Source organism: Dermacentor andersoni, chromosome 1, assembly GCF_023375885.2.
Source record: "Dermacentor andersoni chromosome 1, qqDerAnde1_hic_scaffold, whole genome shotgun sequence".
Taxonomy (NCBI): domain Eukaryota; kingdom Metazoa; phylum Arthropoda; class Arachnida; order Ixodida; family Ixodidae; genus Dermacentor; species Dermacentor andersoni.
In genome coordinates, this window is record NC_092814.1 from 93,138,043 (window position 1) to 93,158,328 (window position 20,286).

The 20,286-nt window shown below is 41.3% G+C and overlaps 1 protein-coding gene across 3 annotated transcripts in view; it reads right to left on the bottom strand.

Annotated features, from left to right (window-relative positions):
• Positions 1-1,208: 1,208 nt before the first annotated feature.
• Positions 1,209-20,286, bottom strand: part of Hcs (holocarboxylase synthetase-like protein) — a 39,564-nt gene continuing 20,486 nt past the window's right edge. For all 3 annotated transcript variants that reach the window (XM_055061786.2, XM_055061785.2, XM_050192195.3), the window contains exons 5-10: positions 19,922-20,193; positions 17,587-17,642; positions 15,346-15,506; positions 11,707-11,821; positions 9,113-9,332; positions 1,209-7,186 (exon numbers count right to left, since the gene is read on the bottom strand). In XM_055061786.2, coding sequence (XP_054917761.1) covers positions 7,024-7,186; positions 9,113-9,332; positions 11,707-11,821; positions 15,346-15,506; positions 17,587-17,642; positions 19,922-20,193 — 987 coding nt within the window. In that variant the 3' untranslated portion in view covers positions 1,209-7,023. The remainder of the gene's footprint in view (positions 7,187-9,112; positions 9,333-11,706; positions 11,822-15,345; positions 15,507-17,586; positions 17,643-19,921; positions 20,194-20,286) is intronic.

A 20,286-nucleotide genomic window follows, 5' to 3' on the forward strand; every position in this document is an offset into this window, starting at 1 on the left:
GAAAGGGAACGAAAGTCGCTGTAATGCTGGCTCGAGTAAGAGAGAGGAATCGCAACGAATTGTCTTTGATGCCGTGTCATCGGCTGGAGGAGTTGCCAGTGTACAGTCAACGGCCGACTTTCCGAATGCCCGATAATTCGGACGGCTTCGCGGTATCTTAGAACGTCTCTGAAAACGTATCTGAAATTTTGGGCACAAGAACCCTTCGCCGTCCGATTTTCCGGACTATTTGCCGTGACCGAAGGTCCGAAACGACATTAATCAAAGTCACCACCGCTGCCGTTTTGATTGCCTCGCCGCCTCGAACCGGCGCTCTCGCACGCAGATCCGATGGCAGCCGTAGCCACCACCGCCGCAACGCTAGGCCTAGCTGCTTCGACGTTTGCTTAATAGCAAACTTCTTGCCGTCCGGTGCCGTGTTTTTCATTGAAAGAATTGCCGATGTCAGCAATGGCACCGACTCCGCCTTTGTGGTCATTGTGATTCCATGGCTTCGACGCTCTGAAAGCATTCTTTTTTTCGAACTGCCCGATTTTTTCAGACGTTTTTCGCGGCCCCTAGGGAGTTCGAAAAATCGACTGTACAACTGACCAAGAGGATGCTTCAAATGGTCCGTGGGGCGAACGCGCGGAGGAAGGACGAGAACATAAAGGACCTACGCATTGAGGAATGAACGGGAAAGGAAGCGTGCCATCGCTTCGTTCAAGGAGCTTGAGCTCAAGTAGTGGCTGACGCCAAGATGCTAGGTGACCATCACCCAAATCAAATAAACACTTAAAAGCAGTGAAATGCAACACTGAGGCGTTGTGCGTGGGCCGAGAGTATGTCAGGACAGTTGAGGTTGACTTTCCAGCTGCTGCGAGAGAATCACTTGTTACAAAGTTTGTCACTTGTCAGTGACAAAAAACAAAAAAAAACAACCATGCTTAAAAATTTATCTGGTGCTCAGCGGACCGAACGTAAGTCACACACAGACTTTGTAGTGGCACCACTAGATGGCTCAGTGGGAAATGAGAGGAGACCAGCTGCATGCACGTTTCGGCGTTAAGAATACGGTGTCACTACATTGCTTCAATACCAATTGCATTAAAATCTATATTTATCGCGAGATCGCTTCTGTTGGAGTTTTTTTCGCAATATCGTGAGTTTATCGTAAGATCGGTTCTGCTGGAGTTTAAGGGTACAGCGTCACACAATGAACCTACACATTCTTTCAAAATACTGTTTATTTAAAACAAATATCACAATGGGTAACAAATATTGGCAGGGTAAAAACTACAAACATATAGATGTCGCAAAGCAGGCCCCAATAGGTTAAAGCCAAAAGATTTTAAAACTGTAACCCAGCTGCCAGCATCAGCTAACACGGGCTGAGCTACATTGTAGAGTATTAAATCTGTGCTTTGAAATAAAGATGTTTGACTGGACAAAGAAGAGAAATGCTGAATTCCTGTAGAAAATAAAGGCATCCCAGGTGTAGTAGACCAACATAAAGTTCCACAACACAGTAGCACCTCCACCAGAGGTCATGAAGATCAAACCAGTAAAATGGTGGGAAAGAAAGCTTCTGCACCCATTTAGAGGAAGCTTATGAAAATAAACGTTTTGTGTACTAATGCAGCAGGGAAATAAAAAATACCACATAACAAAAGTAGCCTAAACATCGGCATTTTTCCTAACTTATACTGTACACATAAATGCACTACAAGCCACAATTTATGCCAACAACAAACAATTATTTGTGAAAGACTCATGACTATGAATTTTGAACATGCTTCTTAAAACATGTTCTTTGTGCATACAAATTACAGAATGCAATCTCTTCAATCACTCTCTTGTGTTTAGCAAAAGAAAAAAAAAGGAGAAAGAAAGATAAGCATAAATAATAATGCGTCTTTGGTGGCAAGAAAAATAAAAGGCATGACACAGTCAAATCTCAACATAATGAACCTCAATGCAATGAAATTGTGGTCTAACAAACTAACAAACACACATTTTTCTTAGTTTGGCAAAGCAAACCTGCACTGCTCTTTTGACTTAACAAGGACTGTGTGCATTGCACATTCATATTCGCAGCTTGCACAAGGAAGCAAAAGAAATACAAGGTTTCCTCACCACACATAAGTAATCAGCAAAAATGCATCTATGTAACCTGCCAGCCTTCAGCCTACATGGGCTTAGTAGGAAATGATTGAATCTTGGGATTCAACATACTAAAGCAAGGCAAGGTGTCTATAGGAGGCCACTCTGCTGCTGAGCAGCAGAATGCCATAGCCACTGAACCACTGTTATGGGTAGCAAAAAATCCAAGGCTGCATTCAGCTGTTTCTATTAAGATGGCTTTTTTTTTTATGGCAAGCATGGTAGCTGCACAGACACCAAAAGTTTTGTCCTCAGAAAAGATGCACTAGCAAGAACGTGTGCAGTGCAGTGCTAAAAGCACAGGTGGTTAGTTATTAAATGCAGCCACATTTACACTCATAACTGGACAAGTGCACCTGCATGTGCACAAATGCAGCCATGAAAAATGCACCCGTTATAGTCTGCAGGAAAAAAACGAAACAAAATCTGTGCACAGAGCCACAGGATCTTCGGTGGCAGGAAGACTAGATGAAACAGTGTTGCACAAACAGAGCAGTTGCCCATTGGAATGTGAAGGTGGTTTGGGTAACAGGTTTAGTATCATGGCTGTGAAGTTGCACTGCATAAATGTAAGGCACAAACGAAGAAGCAGCATCACACACACACAGGATGCTCTGTGTGTGATCATGTCCCCTTGTGTCTAGCTACAACCATGCAGCACAACTTCATAGCCGTGATCAAGCCTACACACAACCTCTCATTGGGTTCAATGTGCCCCGCAACAACTGAAGGGAAAAAGCAGGCTGTGGAATGCTCTCTCAACCTTAGCATTACAATTGTTGCAAACCACACTCTGGTTGATCCACAGTGGGCTTTGTCATTACATATTTGCTGCATTACTGGGAGTGACCACCTCCAAATGAATGGAATTATCCATTGAAGGGAGAGCACACAGGTGGCGTGAGGACTGAGTGGCTAGAATCAGTTTCCTACAAAAATTACTAGAAGGAACCTTGGCACTAGTGTCTATGGGAGTCGCAAGCATGCCGGTTCAACCAGCCTGGAAATGATGAGCGGCAAATGGATTTGCTTAAATTTCATCCTTCTGGCTTCAGATGGCTTTGAGACTTGCAAACTGTTCATTTTCAACACTATATTGTGTTATAAAGGCAACTATATGCAATAGTTATGCATGTGCACTAAACTAAGACTTACTGCCTAGCCAAATTTATAAAACTATGATTGCTTGGAAATTCATAAAAATAAAACACAAAAAGAAATGTCACAAGCACAAAGATTGCACAAATCCATGTATATTAATTACCCATTGCTGCTATAGTGGCTGAATGATCGTAGTGCCAGAGTTCTCTTTAGTCCCTTATGTAGGAAACTCTATGGCTAGAATGGCCAGGAGAGATGAGCAGGTGTGTGAGGACAGACAGGAAAGAAAATTGGCTCCCATAAATAACTGACATGCTCACTTCTGTGCTCACATGCTCACATGCTCACATGCTCACAGTGCTCACTTCTGTTGTTTAAACATTCTTTTAGCTTACTCAACATGGTTGTTGTGAGCATGTGGCAACAGTGCCATCTTCAATGCCTGTAGAAACATACAAAGAACAGGAAATGATGGCATGTGAACTTCCCTCCATGCATATATGTGATAGGCGCTTCATATAGGCTGCGATAGTAGGCGAGTGAAAATGGCGATTAAAGGCTAAAAGCAACTTCTTGTTGGTTTGCATTTTGCAATTTCTTGTTTGAATAACCGCTGATCACATGAGCCAATATCTGCCATTGTTCTTGCATTTGCTTCAAGCAACATTTCAATTTTATCTGAGCCATAGTCAGTACTGTCTTGAAAAAGTACTGGAAAGTCCCTTTAAAGCACCCTTGTCTGCCTTTTTCTGTACTTCAATCTTAGGCATATTCCATCATTTAGTATCATCCACTTACTTCACTTTCTGGAAGAATAGACCATGCTCAAAAGCACATAAAAATAAATATTTAAAAAAGGTAAAGCGTCTACACAAGAGTGGCCGGGTATTACAGTCCTGTCCACCCCTGTAGCATCCAGCATACTTGCAATGAGGAAAAAAAGAAAAGCCATAAGAGAGCATTAAAAAACTGAAGCTAAGCAAACAGCATTTCAGGCTCCAACATTATTGCAAATTTTAATTTAGTGCATATCTTGTAGACACAAAGCGAGAAAAGGAGGAAAAGCAAGGAGGTTAACCAGGCGCAAGTTCAGTTGGTACTTTGCACTGGGGGAGGTACATAGAGACGAAAAAACTATACCATGTCATCTAGGTCGTTAGCGCACCATTCTGCTGGGTTCCCGAGATCAAATTTACTTATAAAATGCACAAAGACAATAGTCAGCCAGTGATTCCATCAACTGTTACGTGCCAAGAGTGAATGACAGTGAAAAATGTATTTCATTGTAGTTGATACCCTTATATCACTGTTCACAGCATCAAATACAGTGAAAATCTGTATTGCACTTCCACAGAATACATTCTTGGGCTATATGCATGCATGATGTTTAAAAAAATAATTACAAATGTGGCTACCCTTTAGAAGACGCACACCAAATACTACATCAGCAGTTATGTTTACCTTACACGTTCCTATGACCAATTCATTTGCTGTTTATTACAGTAAAAATGTTTCACATAATGTGTACCTATCATGGGCAAAGAGTCTGCATCAATTCTTCAGTTTTCAAGTTCTCGCTTTTGTGCCACCCTGGCCAGAACCTCAGTTCTTTGCAGCACTGTCACTTGTGTACTATCTGGACATTACCAAAAGACAAATTTGAAACTATATAAAAAAATATTTTCTGGGGATAACTTTCCAAAAATTTACAGGAACTGCCAAGCTACAAGCATTTCACATATTTTAAAAATGCTCCTTGCTCCTCCCTTATGCCCTTTCCTTAACACTTCTCCCTGCCATGGCAAGTGCCTAGCTTTCACAGGAGATACGAGTGTACATCAGAGCAACATGCCCTGCTGGGCTCCTTTGACTTTCTGTTGTCAGGGGAGCATGCACTCCTGGTTGCACAAGCTATCTCACCTGCGCTGCCAGTTCCTGGTGAGTATCTTTCAACCAGTGAGAAAGTGCTTCTGCAGCAGCTATTCTGCTATTTATGACTTTAGAATGTCGTTGGAACCACCCAGTGGGCAGAATGTGCAGTTTTTCTTTTGCACTTCCAGACTCCTCACAAGGCACTAATAAATAACATTTGGCCTCGTGATGATGACTAAATACTGTACACATAAGCTTGTTAACTCAAAATGTCTGACACCCAACATTTATACACATTGTAGAACGACCTTTGCATAACATGCCAACAGCTTATATTAATATAAACAAATTCCAGAATTTTATGTGCCAAAACTATGATATAATTAATAGGCACGGGGTATTCCGGATTAATTTTGACCACCTGGGGTTTTTCAATGTGCGACCAGGACTCAATTCCACACCCTTGGGCTAGCTGATAAGCAAAAAGCTAATTACATGTCCATGAGTGATAAGCTGATATGTAACATGCACGCAATCTATTCAAAAGAGTGTCCAGCAATCAATCCACTCCTTTCCAGGAATTAGTGTCAATGATATTGCATGAAACATTCTTTGCTAACTTCATCAAGAACACCTCACAGTTCTTTAAAGGGACATTGAAAAGACTGCATCTATTTCTGCATCTATTTGGCAGATAAAGATGGCTTATTAGTAGAAAAATTGAAGGTTGGTTATTGAAGGTAAAGTTGATTGATTTGATTCATGGGGTTTAAAGTCCCAAAGCAACTTTGTAGCGAAGTGGAGGGCTCCGGATTTATTTGACTACGCACGCGAATGTATTCACGTTTCGCTGCCATCAAAATGTGGCTACTATGGCCAGGAATCGAACCCACGACCTCGTGCTCAGCTGCAGAACGCCATAGCCACAGAGCTAATATGGTGGGTGCATAGGAAAGTTAACAAAAGTAGCAGGTTGAGTCCTTGCTCATTTGAAAATGCAATCTAATCATATTTTGCTAATGAATGATTAACAAGCCCCAGCTAGAAAACAGCAAAGATCTATGAACACAGAAGGAGGTGGTGCAACAGCAGTGCCACCAATCTTTTGCCTTTGTATGCTTTTTGGCCAAGAGGCCTCAGCTCATGGTGAGACTAGCCTATTCGTAATTCCTGAAGTGTTTTCTTTTGTAGCTTAATTGAAACGTTCCCTTCCATACCCCTTTAAGACATTAGACAGTTTTAGCAGAGCATCACCTACAGCCTGCTCCACTCGTGCTTCATGTGCTCAGGTACTGCAGAGATTTGCGTTCATTGCACATTTTTTGATAAGTGAGTTTTCCAGAGATGCAAGTGGCACAGCCAGTTTGAGTGCAAAACAACTAAAACCAAGTGGATGCACCATCACGCTCTGTTCAATCAGCTCGGCAGTGAAGCAAGGGCAGTGTTGTGCCCTCCGCTGCCGACATGCGCATTGAGCGCACATGCACTAGTGTTCCCACTGAGTGGCTATGTACACATTTTTAAGGATACATCGGTCTGAGTAGAGCAGACTGTAAATGCTTGGCTAAATCTCTCTATTGTGCTACACTATAAGTTTTGGGAGCCACAAGCCCGTCTCGCTGTGTCAGCTTCAGTTTTCTAAGCCTTGCTTCAGCAGCTATAGCTCCCACGATTAAATAACCAAACTGTTTGAGCACTTCAGCTGTGTCAGTATTGCTTAAATTTCTGTTGAACTCTTATTTAAGTACACTCATCCACCACAGATGAGTCATCAGTACAGAGTACAGTTGCGGAAACATTATTGCATGAAAAAGCATCAGTTCACAATTTAACAAGTTCTGTGGTGAAGATGCAACTTCATTGCACTGAGGTTCAACTATGTAAGGAATGTTATAACATGGATAAAGGCTACACTTTTGTAACAATAAGATTGTTCATAAGGTCGAAGCTGTTTCCATCAGGCTGCAATTTGTATAGCTTGCCCGAGCACTCCGCCAATAAGTAGCCATAATCATCCAAGCCTTTGATCAAAGCCTTGCATCCGAAATCTTGCAGGGTGACTTCCTGGCCACTGGAATGTGAGAATAAAAAAAAAGCAAGTCACTAAATGAGTGAAATATTTTGGGTACAAGCTAATTCACAGAAACTAGTGTCACAAGACGAGTTCAAGAAAAGGTAGCCCATCGAGAAAATCAGAAAATGAAGCTTGTTATGTTGGAGCTGGAATGTTGGTACTAGATTGAATCATTTGAACTAGAGCATGCTGCTAGTGACTCCATCAAAAGATCTAGTAATCATGTAAAAAAACTCTGCTAATGTTCACATTAGCATTGAAGCACTCTCAAGTTGTGAACGATTACAAATTTATTTTGGCAGAGCAGTTTCCCACCACTGTGTGATGGTGCCATTGGAAAAGGCGTGGCCAAAATGGCACTAGCCAAAGCCAAGCCAGTTCTAGCCAAAGTCAACATCAAAGAATACCTGACACTGAATCAGAAGTATGTGAGTGACTTATTAATGAACATGGCTTAATTTTATCTAGCACAAAACAATAGGTCCAAAAGTGGCAACTAAGTGCAGCTGTTCTAATGCAAATTGCACTCTACACTGTAGACCAGTTATTCCAGAAATTACAAGCTTAGGCTGAAGGCAGGTGCCAGATGGACAGGACCAGACGTGCATCCATACTGAAACGTTTCTCATTTATAACTGCATGCAAGTTTCATATGCATCAGAGTTACACTTTTGATAATTAAGACCAATTTCATATATCTTATCGAAATAAGTTAATGCAAAATTTTTGTACAGAAAACAGAATATCTCAGAATAAACACTATACTTGGGCAAGTCTGCAATTTCGAAGCTTAAAAAGTTATACCAACTTATGCACTGTATTGGCAGAAAAGTCAGAAGATGCAAGGTGCTCTAAAAAACTAAATTCTCGGGTTTTGCGTGCCAAAACCACGGTATGATTATGAGCCAGGCTGTAGTGGGGGACTCCAGATTCATTTTGACACCCTAGGGTTTTTCCACGTGCACTGAAAGCACAGTACATGGGTGTTTTTACATTTCACAACCATCAAAATACAGCTGCCGTGGCTGGTATATGGTCCCGCAACCTCGGGCTTCGCAGCACAACACCAGAGCTACTATGCCACCAAGGCAAGTAAGATGCTTTGGTCTTAGGGCACAAAAAAATACTGAAACAGTGTCACCTTATCTTTAGCAGGAATTGGATTCATGCTAACTCATATTGCGTGATTTGGCTCACTTCATAGTTCCCAAAGAACACCATTTAAACCAAACAACGCCCATTTGTAAAAGGTATTTGTTTCAGTTGCCCTTTAACACTTCATAAATATCTAAACGTTAAGAAATTTTCTGTTATAGTAGAGAGTGGTCAAGAGTCATAGCTATCACTTCTGAGAGCATTCAAAGCTCAAGTTCTCGCTCAAAAGCAGAAATGACCAGCCACATTTATTTTTCAGCATGGCTGGCTAGGCAAGTATTGTGGGTTCCACACTTCTACATTAGCAGCAAATAAATGAATAGGGGCAGCACTGGAAACTCTCCGCCCCTACCTATTATAGCTTTAAATTCATAAGTGCTAACTAAGTGGTGATCTTAAGTATCTGATTTCTTTCTGAGCACAGTGCCTGAAGCACACAAATGGCACTGAATCTTGGCATAAAAATAGCAATGGCATGCATTGTACAAGCCAAGCTGTCAGAAGCAGAAAAATAAAGCATACAGACTGCACTGCATAATGCAAAAGCAACTCAACTGAGAGATGGACAAAGAAACATCACCTTACATGAGATAAAGCGCTGAAGCTAAAGTGCATTAATTTTATCCTGACACAAGGTAGTGCCACCACACGCATCATGCTTCCTTCATATCAGAGAAAGGTATGCTTGAGGGCATAATCCAAGACAAATAAGTAACTTTAGGATACCACTTGTTTGGAGTTGGTCTCTGAAAGTGATATGGTACTCACCCATGGAGCCAGTACTTGTAGTACTCTTGTAATACCATGCTGCTCCCTCCACTTTGGAATGTTGCCACCAAAAACTCTATTTCATTTAACACCTTAGCAATAACTTCTTCAGGTGTCAGCGGGCAAACCACTTGCTGCGTATTAAATTTACAGGACACTACTTTTGCAATGTCATTGATGCATAGAGTTGGTTGGCTGTTTGAAACGTTCATGCCACAGCCTGGGGAAAAAATTAAGGAGAGAAGAGCAGAATCAGAGAACTGAGAAAGTGCACTAAAGAAGATGGAAAAGTGAACAATACTGCTCTATCACGGACTTTTTATCGAACATTAGCATGTCCCAACATAGTTTGACAAGCCTTCATTTTAAAATGGTTCCAAAATACACGACCCTGTGATCTTTGCAATTCCAGATAAGTAAATCTTTCCAAAAAACTTTACACCCACCCTTAAAGTACCGTATAAACCAGAATATAGGCCTAGACTTTCCCCTGAAAAAGAACAGCGAAACTTGCCACTCATCTTATATAGTGGTCTTCAGTATACTGGAGTCATCGTCTGGCCAAGTTAAAGTCAGGGTTCGACCTATACTTCAGGCCGACCTATATTACAGTTTATACGGTAAGTAAAGTTGGATTTTATATGCGCAGCAGCCAGTTTCAGCTATAATGTGCCAAGAACAGGGTTACTTTGTGGGGCTAAAGTACGAGGTCTAGACAGTTAAGTTTCCAGACTAAATGTGTTGCTGCAAGACTTTTAGCACACCTACAGCAAGGGGTACTGTACCTGAGGTACGATGGGTTAGTGTGCTGAAAGCCAGCATCGTGAGCACATAGACGATGGCGGTACCCTAGCTCCTACATAGAGGTGCACCTCTCTTCCTTGACAAATATCATCATGGTGGAGTTTTCTGAACAATGCAATTGCCTCAAGTTCTGTTACAAGTTAATAAATACTGCTACAGCAGAATGTTATGAAATGTTGAAGATGGCCTTTGGGGTAGAAGCCACATGTTGTCCTCAAACTGTTGAGTGGTTTTCCAGGTTTTAGGCACAGAAATTCAATTAATGATGACAAATGCTCTAGTCCACAGGTGACTAGTACAACACCAGAGATCATGGTGACGAAGTACATAGCAGAATGCTAGGCAGAAAAGATAGCAGATAACGGAGCAGCTGACACTAACACGAGGGCGACAAAACAGGAAGTGAAGATCTCGTGCAGTGCAAGAAAAAATTGCTTGTGGCAGCACAAGTGAATAGCAGTCGGACAAGATTGTTCAAATGCCACCGTACCAGGTGGGCGTGCCTAGGTCCGCAGGGACAGCCGAACCCGCATCTAAGTGCACTGTTCTGAAGACCGAGCATGCACGTCTACAGGACGGAGAGTGCCTCGGCTCATCGCCAGAAGCGCGATGTCGGAGCGGTATGAGTTTGCTGCCGTCACGATCGAGACCGCTGCCATCATCCATTCAAGTTTGCTGCCTGCTGCCGTCTGCCAAGCCTGGCACTATCTACTTTTTGTGCCCATTCTGCCATCCTTTCCTTCCATGTCAGGCATCACTTCACCAAAGATAGTTCTATCGCAATGGGCACCACCAGTACCGCAAGTTTCAGCCTTTGCCAGAGAAATTGTGAAGTCTGACAAGCTTTATTTTATAACCCCTTGTATTTGACCGAGCTTCTCATATGTGTAGTGTTCGTGTTCCAATTTAATATTTTTTTGTGCCGTAACAAAACACCTTGTATAATTCATCTTTACTGCATCACAGCTTGCAATGTGCCAATCCTAACATTCACAATCACCAAGAAAGCCTGTCAAATTACCTGAAAGGACCATTGTCATACCACTGATGCTAGTGAGATGATGCATCAATACTAATGGTTAGACTACTGAACGTTGATCGAAAACAGAAAAGACTTGACGTTTGCTCTGACCTCACTCCTGCTAACAATTCCAGCATTCTTTGCAAATGTCATTGCAGTTCTCATTACAGGTTACAAAGCCTAGGCTTACACCTACTGATGCAAGTCAATGGAAAAGTCAAGAACCCTCTTGATTAATGACGACTAGGCAAATGAGACGCAACATAAAGTTATAATTTACTTTCGTTTTCCCCGTTTGGGTCCCACAGAATTTTGAGCTATAAGGAACCTGTTCCTCTATGTATCTATGGCAAAGTGTGAGAATAAAACAACCTTATCAGTGTGAATACACACGGCTGCTCCATGACAATATACTGCCCTTGTGACTTGACAGTTTTTGGTGAACAGCATGACACTGATTTGACATTCTACTTGCCCTACCTCACACTCTACAGCTAATTTTTGTTTCTAAAACTGAAAATGAAGCTGAGACGGCAATGATTTGACACGGTGAGGGAGATTCAAGCATGGTCACCACAGCCTTCTTATCCCACAAGTGTTTAACACATATCAACAATAGCACACATTTCTTTGCTGTTCCAATTTTGTTTTGGATCAGAGTCATGTCATCAAGGTTCTACTGTAACAGTTCCTATAACTGCACACAGCGTAAGTAGTTAGGGGAAAACTCTTCATAACCAACATTTTTACTAATGAATATTGAATTTACCTATAAAGCAAGTAATGGCATCCTTGTTAACCGTTGATGAGACCAAGACGCCTCCTATTTTCACATGGGACCCATAGTAAATGTCGTTTGGCCACTTCACTCTGATATTTACCATCTGAAAAGAAAGCATGTAGCAGTTATAAGCGCATCTATAATGTTAGTAGTTTCATCTATCAAGTATTGACAACCTTGCTATTTTACCTATGTTACATCAAAATCCACAGGAAAAACAGAAACACTTCTACGTTTCAAGTGTTCTAAAAATTCTTCTGTCAGCACTGATGCTCTCCAGCTGTCCACCAAAAGCAGCAGTCAAATAGTCCGTTAATAGCTCAGTAGAGTGGGAGTAGCTTCATAAAACTGGGAGCACACGAGAGCAGTACGTACTAGCCACTCCTTTATCACCTGCTCGCCCTAAAATCAGGCAACCTTGCATTACATTATTTAAAATTAAATTATGGGGTTTTACGTGCCAAAACCACTTTCTGATTATGAGGCACGCCGTAATGGAGGACTCCGGAAATTTCGACCACCTGGGGTTCTTTAACGTGCACCTAAACCTAAGCACACAGGTGTTTTTCGCATTTCACCCCCATCGAAATGCGGCCGCCGTGGCCGGGATTCGATCCCGCGACCTCGTGCTCAGCAGCCCAACGCCACATTACATTAATGCTCCTCTATTTCTTAAGATGGCAGTACTGCTAGCGCTTGCCTGCTTTAGACTGATGGCACACCTGCATTTCAGCCAGCTGTTAACCAGTGAGAGTACTTGACTGCGCTACGCGCTGAAAACTGCTAGTTAACCTTTTCAGGGTCAATTTTTTCACCATATGTGACCGCCCAGGGCCAATTTTTTTTCAGAGGGAACTATTTCGAAAAAAAAAAATTTCCGTAATTTTTCTAGCTCGACCGTAAAGTGAGAAAAAAATATTTTGCATTGTTAAATACGTACTGTTTATTCATGAATAACAACAATAAAAAAAGGAAATAAACTTATAAGAATTAAAACTTTGATGCATTGTTATGCAACATAGTTCAAGGCTTAGAAAATACACACACGAGAATATTTCGCAAGTTCAAATGTTCCTGCTATTACATTAATATTTACATCCATAACGTAATCAAACTGCGTAGGTCAGCGCACTCAAGAAAACTGTGTAGCTGTGCGCCCGTCAAAAAAAGCAAAACGTGTGACAAACTTCCCCTAATCTTCATCTTACTGCCAACCAGAGGCAATTAGTTCTCGAGAGTCTCCAGAAAAAAAAAAAAAAAGGAAACGCATGCACGGCGGCATCCTTCGTATGCGCACCCTTATGAGCAATAAACGAGTGAGTAACAGGCGGTCAACTTGTGAGCGATTAGTAACGGGATAGCCATCAGTTTTGTGAGCGCAAGAAGCCGAAATCACTTGTCGAACAAAACCCAAACTAACCGCTGCCTGTCCATGCATGCGCCAATGCACAAGCGGTAGTATATAGACTCGCCGGAGCAAACCATGCAACGAAAACCAAGACGGAGGCACTAGAAAAAAATTCCCTGTATTCCCACATAGTGGCAGCACATGCCAGGAAAGAAAAAGTTAGGAAATCGGTGCGCTTTTTAACCGTACAGATGGTGCCGTAAATATACAGCATAGACCATTTTGGACTTGTTCGCGGCGCCATATATATTTACGTCAATGACCCTGAAAGGGTTAATTAATCATCTTGTATTATGTGGAAAACACTGTCACAAATGAACAGTCCATGCAAGCTATCGAATGGAGCCTGTTCGTCTCAATCATCAGCATTCGCTTCACATTGTACATTCTACATCTCACTCCTCAGCAGTTTCCTTGGCATTGCAGTCTTACATTTTTTAGCCTTGCAATTCGCTTCAGAATGATGCTTTTTGTTTACAGGATTCACTCGGCGTCCTTTACCTGGTTATCTAGAGAAAGCTCCCATTTTATATCAGCAATTCATTCCACCACTCAGGCCGAGAAAGCAAAGTCGTGTAGGTCACTGCTTCACAGTGCCATGTGCACTCTGTTCAACAAAGCTGTTTTTAATGAAGTGTTGAACACTCCTGCACCTATGTGTGGGCCTTTGCTCACGCTGCTCTCACGTACTAATTCCAGTGCGTGGCACTTCTGTTTGCTCAATATTAACATCTCGTTTGTCTTGCAAATTCATATATTTATCAGAAATTAGCATGAGCGAGTACACACTAGAATCTATAAACAGATGGGCATGAAGTTAGCTGGTCAAAGCAGTGTCTTGAGCTTCATTGCAAGTCACTACAAAGTCAACATTAAAATTTTTTGGGCTGAACTCTTAACAGTGCTACAACGTCAACATCTATACCTAAGGTTTCATCTTTAAAATTTGTTTCTGAAGCTATAGTGAGTGACAGATCAAGAATGCAGTGGCAAAATCACCTCTGAAAGGCAGCATGCATACATGCACCAGTGAACTACGTTGTCCAATTCTTCCTCTCCTCCTTTCCTTCCTATTTATGTACTCCCTTTTCCCTTGCTCAGGCACTGCCATGTCGTGAATTATGAGATGGCAATGGTGTTTGTGAAATACAAATGATACAACTGTCTGTAAAAGAATTAGTTCCACCTTTTGTGGTGCACCTTTTAAGCTGGACATGCTCGACTAAGATCTGGAGCGGTATATTCGGTCGAAGACTCCCGGACATACTATCACTTTCGTGAGACGGCTTGCGACTCGGCACTGGATGCGTTGGCATATATATGACCACCAGCGTTTCAGGCACTGTGCTACGAACACTTTCGGCCGCCTAAATCGACAAGTCCAATGCACAGTTACCAAAAATATGAAAAAAATATCAAAACGTGATTGCTCGAGACTACCACCCCTGTGCATTTGGTATCTGTGGCCAATAAAATGCAAATGGTGATGACGGCACGCCACTTTCATTATGAAAGCTCATTAAAAGATTGCCTTCTGTGAAGGTGAATTCTGCACGTCATTTTTTTTTTTCTGATTGCGAACATTGGGTGTGCACTGCATATTCCTGTTATAAATCAGGAGCATGTCACATCAAGTGCATTTTTATTTCCGTACTTTAAACCCATGAAAATTGGGTGCGTGTTAGATTTGGGGTCGCGTTAGGATTGGGTAAATACGGTATATTAAAGAAACTTCAGAGGAAGCTGGGCACTCTGCAATGGGCAATGAAATAGATGATGATAGGCATAAATAACATCAAGAGACTGGATGACAATAGCATGGATTATAGAGCAAGCACATGTAGTTGATATTCTAGTTGAGATCAATAGGAATAAGTGCCATTGGGCAGGCCATGTAGTGTGTAGAGCAGATAAGTGGTCATTTACTAAAAGCAACAGAATGGGTACCAAGAGAAGCAAAGTCTTTGGTGGTGTGATGAGATTAGGAAATTTGCAAGCATAGGATGGAGTCAGTTGATGCAAGACAGGGTTAAGTGAAGATTACTTGGAGAGACCTTCCTGCAGTGGACATAAATAAACTGATAAGTGACGACATGCTGCACTTTTAATTTGCACATGTAAATTTTCAATTCAAACAAAACTTTGTTTCGCACACAAGAATCTGCAAGTCGAATGTATGACAAGTCAGTCAGCAGGGCAATTCCCCACTGATGCAGTACCTCATAGCCCTGTGTGCTACGAACAGCTTTGGCCATAGCCAGGGCAGCAAGATGCTGGACAAAAGGGCTTCTTTGGCCCAGAGGTGAATGCAGTGGCAACTGCAGGCACACAGTGAACATGGCACAGCCAGCAGGGCCAAGCCAGGCATTGCCTCCTCGACCTGCGATTACAAGACCACAGACAAGACTTATTGGTGCTGCTGTTTAAGTATAGCTTCATCAGTATTTTCTTAAAATCAATGACAAAAACAACATCAAGTGCATGTAACGACAGGCATTCATACTGAAGGAGCCAACAAGGTTTCCTGTTTGCAAGAACACTCAACAAGCACTCATTTTTGTTCATTTTTTTCTTGATGTCATCCGTCACTGTGCTGTTTATTTGCCAAGATGCAGACATGCCAGCCCACCTAGTTTGCAACTCTTGTCCATATTAAAATCTCAACTTAGTCATGACTCATGACCAAAGAATAGCATGGGCATAGATCAATGCTAGATTATTAATGAACCATATCAGTACAATGCATCTCAGTGCTTTTGTCATTAATTTATCTAAAGTTTGGACTGCCAAATATGACTGGCTCTTGCATTTAAAATTAAAAGCAGACCATAGTGAATGAATTATGTGTCTGGACTGCCACTTATATGTGGCCATGTTCATTTAAGTATGGTAACTCTATGCATAATGTCAAGGAAACTATTTGTATAAAATAAATAGCAATGTGGAATGAACCTTAGCTTTCCAAGATATATTTCTAATGTGGCAAAAAGTGCATCACAAGGTGTGTGATACATGTCCTGCGTTCTTTCACTTGTCCCTGTCAAAAGCACAGTGGGTAAACATGAAACACTACTTTTGTGATAACAAAATTTAGCAGGTTCTAGGCCTTGTGAAATACACTTCAAATACAGTATAAAAGCTCTGTAAGCAGAACTTATACATGTTATGACTAGTAGTTAAAAAATATCTTGGGCTAGTTTCTGGGAGAGGACTACATAGTATATCTAGTAATTTAAACCTCAGAACACTCACCACATTTGTTAGCTACATCACCGTTAATTAGAGCTAATCATTGCATGAAAACTTCTGGAATTTAAGACTGACAAATGGCAATTCTGAAACGCATGAGTATGCACCTATGTAAACACTTTCCGTCATCCTGCTTGCTTTAGTAGTATTACTTTCTATCACAAGGTTTGTTCAAAGGCTGAGAATATGCAAATTAACACACTTTCGCACATTCTGAACCTTTATAGAAGCAGAAACAATACAAAAAAGGAAACACCTTATTCAAAACTGTCCGCTAGCATTGTTTTTTTTCCCGAAATAAGTGCAGCTCCACAAGTCCGATTCTTCAACATAAGAACTACTCAGCAACTGCCAACAACTAAGGTTTGAAAGAGCATTTACTTTTGTTGTAAATGCTCTTTGAATACTGAATAAGTATTCCCTTTCATATTGGTCAACTACATTAACTGATTCAGCACCATGCCTGCAAGTGGATGAGAAGTGTCTTGCAGACTTGCTGACAATGAAACAATGTTATCAGCTGATAGGCTTAACATCTCTATTCTATTATAGAAGTGCTGTGGATTTTTACTATCTGAGGTCTTTGGACATGAACCAAAATTTCTGTTTTTAACATTTTGCCCTCGTCAAAATGTGGCTACCAAGGTGGGAGTCAAACCCATTACCTATCTTGTCCTTTGCAGTGAAATGACATAGCCATTGAGCCACATCATGATGTGTACTAAGTGATGAGTACTCCTACCATCTAGATTTGAGTAGACCTCGAATACTTCTAGGGCTAGGACGAAATCGCTGCTGTAAATTTCTCAGTCAAGCTCCTTGTAAGAAGAGATGTCTGCCTCTATCAAAATGGTGAAAATAAATGCCTCGACTAACACTCTCAAACAAACACTTCACAAGAGCAATCTTTCCAGCCAACCTTACGATCACCTACATAGTTAGGATCGATCACCTACAAAGTTAGGATAGATAGACTAGTCAACTCCTGCATGTGAACAAGGAAAAAAAAATAATAATAAAAAATTACCAAATAAAATAAAAAAATGAACAATTTTTATCGCACCCTCCATTTCTTTCTTTTTTGTTTTTTTTTCCTGATGACATAAAGGCATGCTGGGCTCATCAGCCTAACACCCTCAGTAAAACCAATTTCACTGATTTTGTACCTTTACTGGTTTTGTAACAGCTTTCCATGTTAAAACAGTACTTGCCTACTCCGTTCAGCTGACGTGTGGCAATAGCAATAGATCCATGGATAGATTGTAAACTGCACAGAAAAAGAGTAAACATATGTTACTGACCAAATGTCACTGTTCTGCGCATCATAACCCACAACTGCTTCTGAAATTTCTGGTCCAGTCCCTAAAAACCTGCCACAACAGTAGATGCATCATGTGCCAAGGCAGCTCAGAACAGCAGCTGCTGGTGACACTATTTTAATAGCAAGGATAGTAAAGCATTTTTGGATGAGACTGGCCAAGACATGTCTACTGACACTTTAGATTTTGATCAAAAAGTATATGCTGCTGATTTTTAATGCTGGAACATGAATGTGAGCTTGATTTTTTAAAAAATTACTGCTCTCTAAAGAGATGATGTGTGTGCAGCAGCATGCCACCATTTTCAGCGGATTGCACAGTCTAAAGTTTGCATGCTTACTATATGAGGTGTTTGAGCAATGATTATCTCCAATAATTAAAGATATGCAACTGAGGACAATATTTGCTAACCATGATTAACCGCAGTGGCAGGCATTCAATAATCCACAATGAGCAATCTAATTAAATTTTCAGCACATTTACACTATGAAAAAGTTTAATCTTTTGCCACTGTGCCATCTCTCCTCAGCAAGCATCCTTTGTTATCGGTTTTACCTTGTTGAAATGTAAAGTAATTTTCATGGTCCGATTTCAGTCTTGTAATCCTTTGAAGCAGCAGAAATGCCGTCATAAAGTTTTTTTAAATTAAGCAAATTCTGGCCTTGTTCACAGCAGCGCAAATGTTTGCTGCCCCACAACACGTCTTGCATCACACTGTTGTCAACCGATGCAACGAGATGCTGCTCGTATATGGCAGGAGGCTGCAAGGAAGCAATTTTCTTTTTGCTTGTACAGACATTTTGTTGCACAGACATTTTAAAGGCACCTTGCTAATTTTGCTTTACTATTATTCAAAAACAACCCCTAAAACATAATGACAGCTGCCTCATCAACATGCCCTGTCCTCTGAGAAATCATGTGAAGCATCTTATTACCGGTGATCTTACATTGAGCTTAAAGGCCACTGCAACACTTTTTCAACAGTGTAAGAAAATGTTGACAATCTGCAGAAAACACTGCGATGAACATTCAAATACATGCTAGCCATGGGGCAATTGCTCATTATCATTGTTTACTCTCAAGTGAGAAAAGCTTACAGTGCACACATGCACCCCCCCCCCCCCCCAATCTTCTAGCAAGCAGGGATTGCTAAAGCGTCCTGCCCGTCCTGTTGCCAGCCCTTTATCACTCACCGGCATCTTTGTCAGACGCCAACCTTGAAAGGTTATCGTAATTGCCCCACAGAAAGAAAAAGTAAGAAAGGGGCAATATGCAGTTGACTGCTATCAGTCCCGCATCCCAGCTACGAGGGAACGCTGTGTTGAAAAGGAATGGTAAAAGTAAATATTATGCTCTATATATACATCAGTTATTATTAGGTTCTTTTATAAAACATTTCTTTGGGAATATATCCTTTGCAAGGCATCATACCAACTCCAGTGCGTTTTCAGTATTGAAGCAGTGTTGCAGGGCCTGTTTAAGTTGCCCTTTGATGCCTTTGAGGCTTTCTTTTCTTCATTATTCTGAGCAAAAAGGAGGCTGAAACTTCATTAGTGTGAACAATGCTCCTACCAGTGATTCATCACTATGCTAAGCCACATTCACACTAGCCATACTCACTCAGTTCATTTTCTTTGCCACTGTGCTACCCCCCCCCCCCCCTTTATAATGCTTTCTCAATCTGTTTTCTTGCTGTGACACCTCCTGTTAATGAGCTGGTGCTTGATATTTCATTGCAACCGAATCAATTAAGCAAAGCCTGTCCAACAGCCGGCAATTTACTTTGTGACCGTACAATCTTGTTACCCAAGATTGCTGGAGAATTCAAATGGCCTCAGGAGCAGACATGCAAACTTTGAAGTAAGATTGGATGCTCTCAGGCATATGCAATTGTAAACACTTGGCTGAGGTGATCATGAGATGGCATAATGGCCGGGCGGGTTTATTTACTTTAAGAAATTGTTGTGCAGGGCCCCTGTAACAACAAACACCTCTGCATAAAGTATGTTGGTAATCAGCAACTTTGTCGTTCAACAGAAAAATAAGGATACTGTGTCATGTCCTTTCATTGATAATTCCACATTTCTCAAAAGTACATTCATGGGCATGCAGGGTCAGAAATATGTCAAATGTGAAAACTCCACGGAGGCTGCTATGTAAAAATGAAAAGTGTGTTCAACAAGAAAAAAACTGTAGTACACTTGGAAAATAAGAAATTTAAACTCACGCTTTTATAGCTGCCATTGTGGTAGTTACGTTCTCAACAAAAAGGGCTAGTCGGCCCAAGCTGTGTGTCCTCAATGCAGTGAAGTAAATTGCACTGTTGAAAGAGGGACAGCTGAAGAATAGATCGCTAGACGGGATGATCACAGGCAAGCAGTCAATTGTAGGTGTCATCGATGCGGCATTGTCTGCTGTGAGATAGTGAAAAGTGATGCCGCCATCCACAAATGCACCAGAAGTAGTTTGTGGTCTAGACAAAAAATCCAGAAGCGCCGCCTGCATAAAAGGACGAAAAGATAAAGTAGGGGAGGACGTTTAGTTAAAAACCAAATCTTCACAAAATAAGTACATCCTCCAAACTGAGGCAAA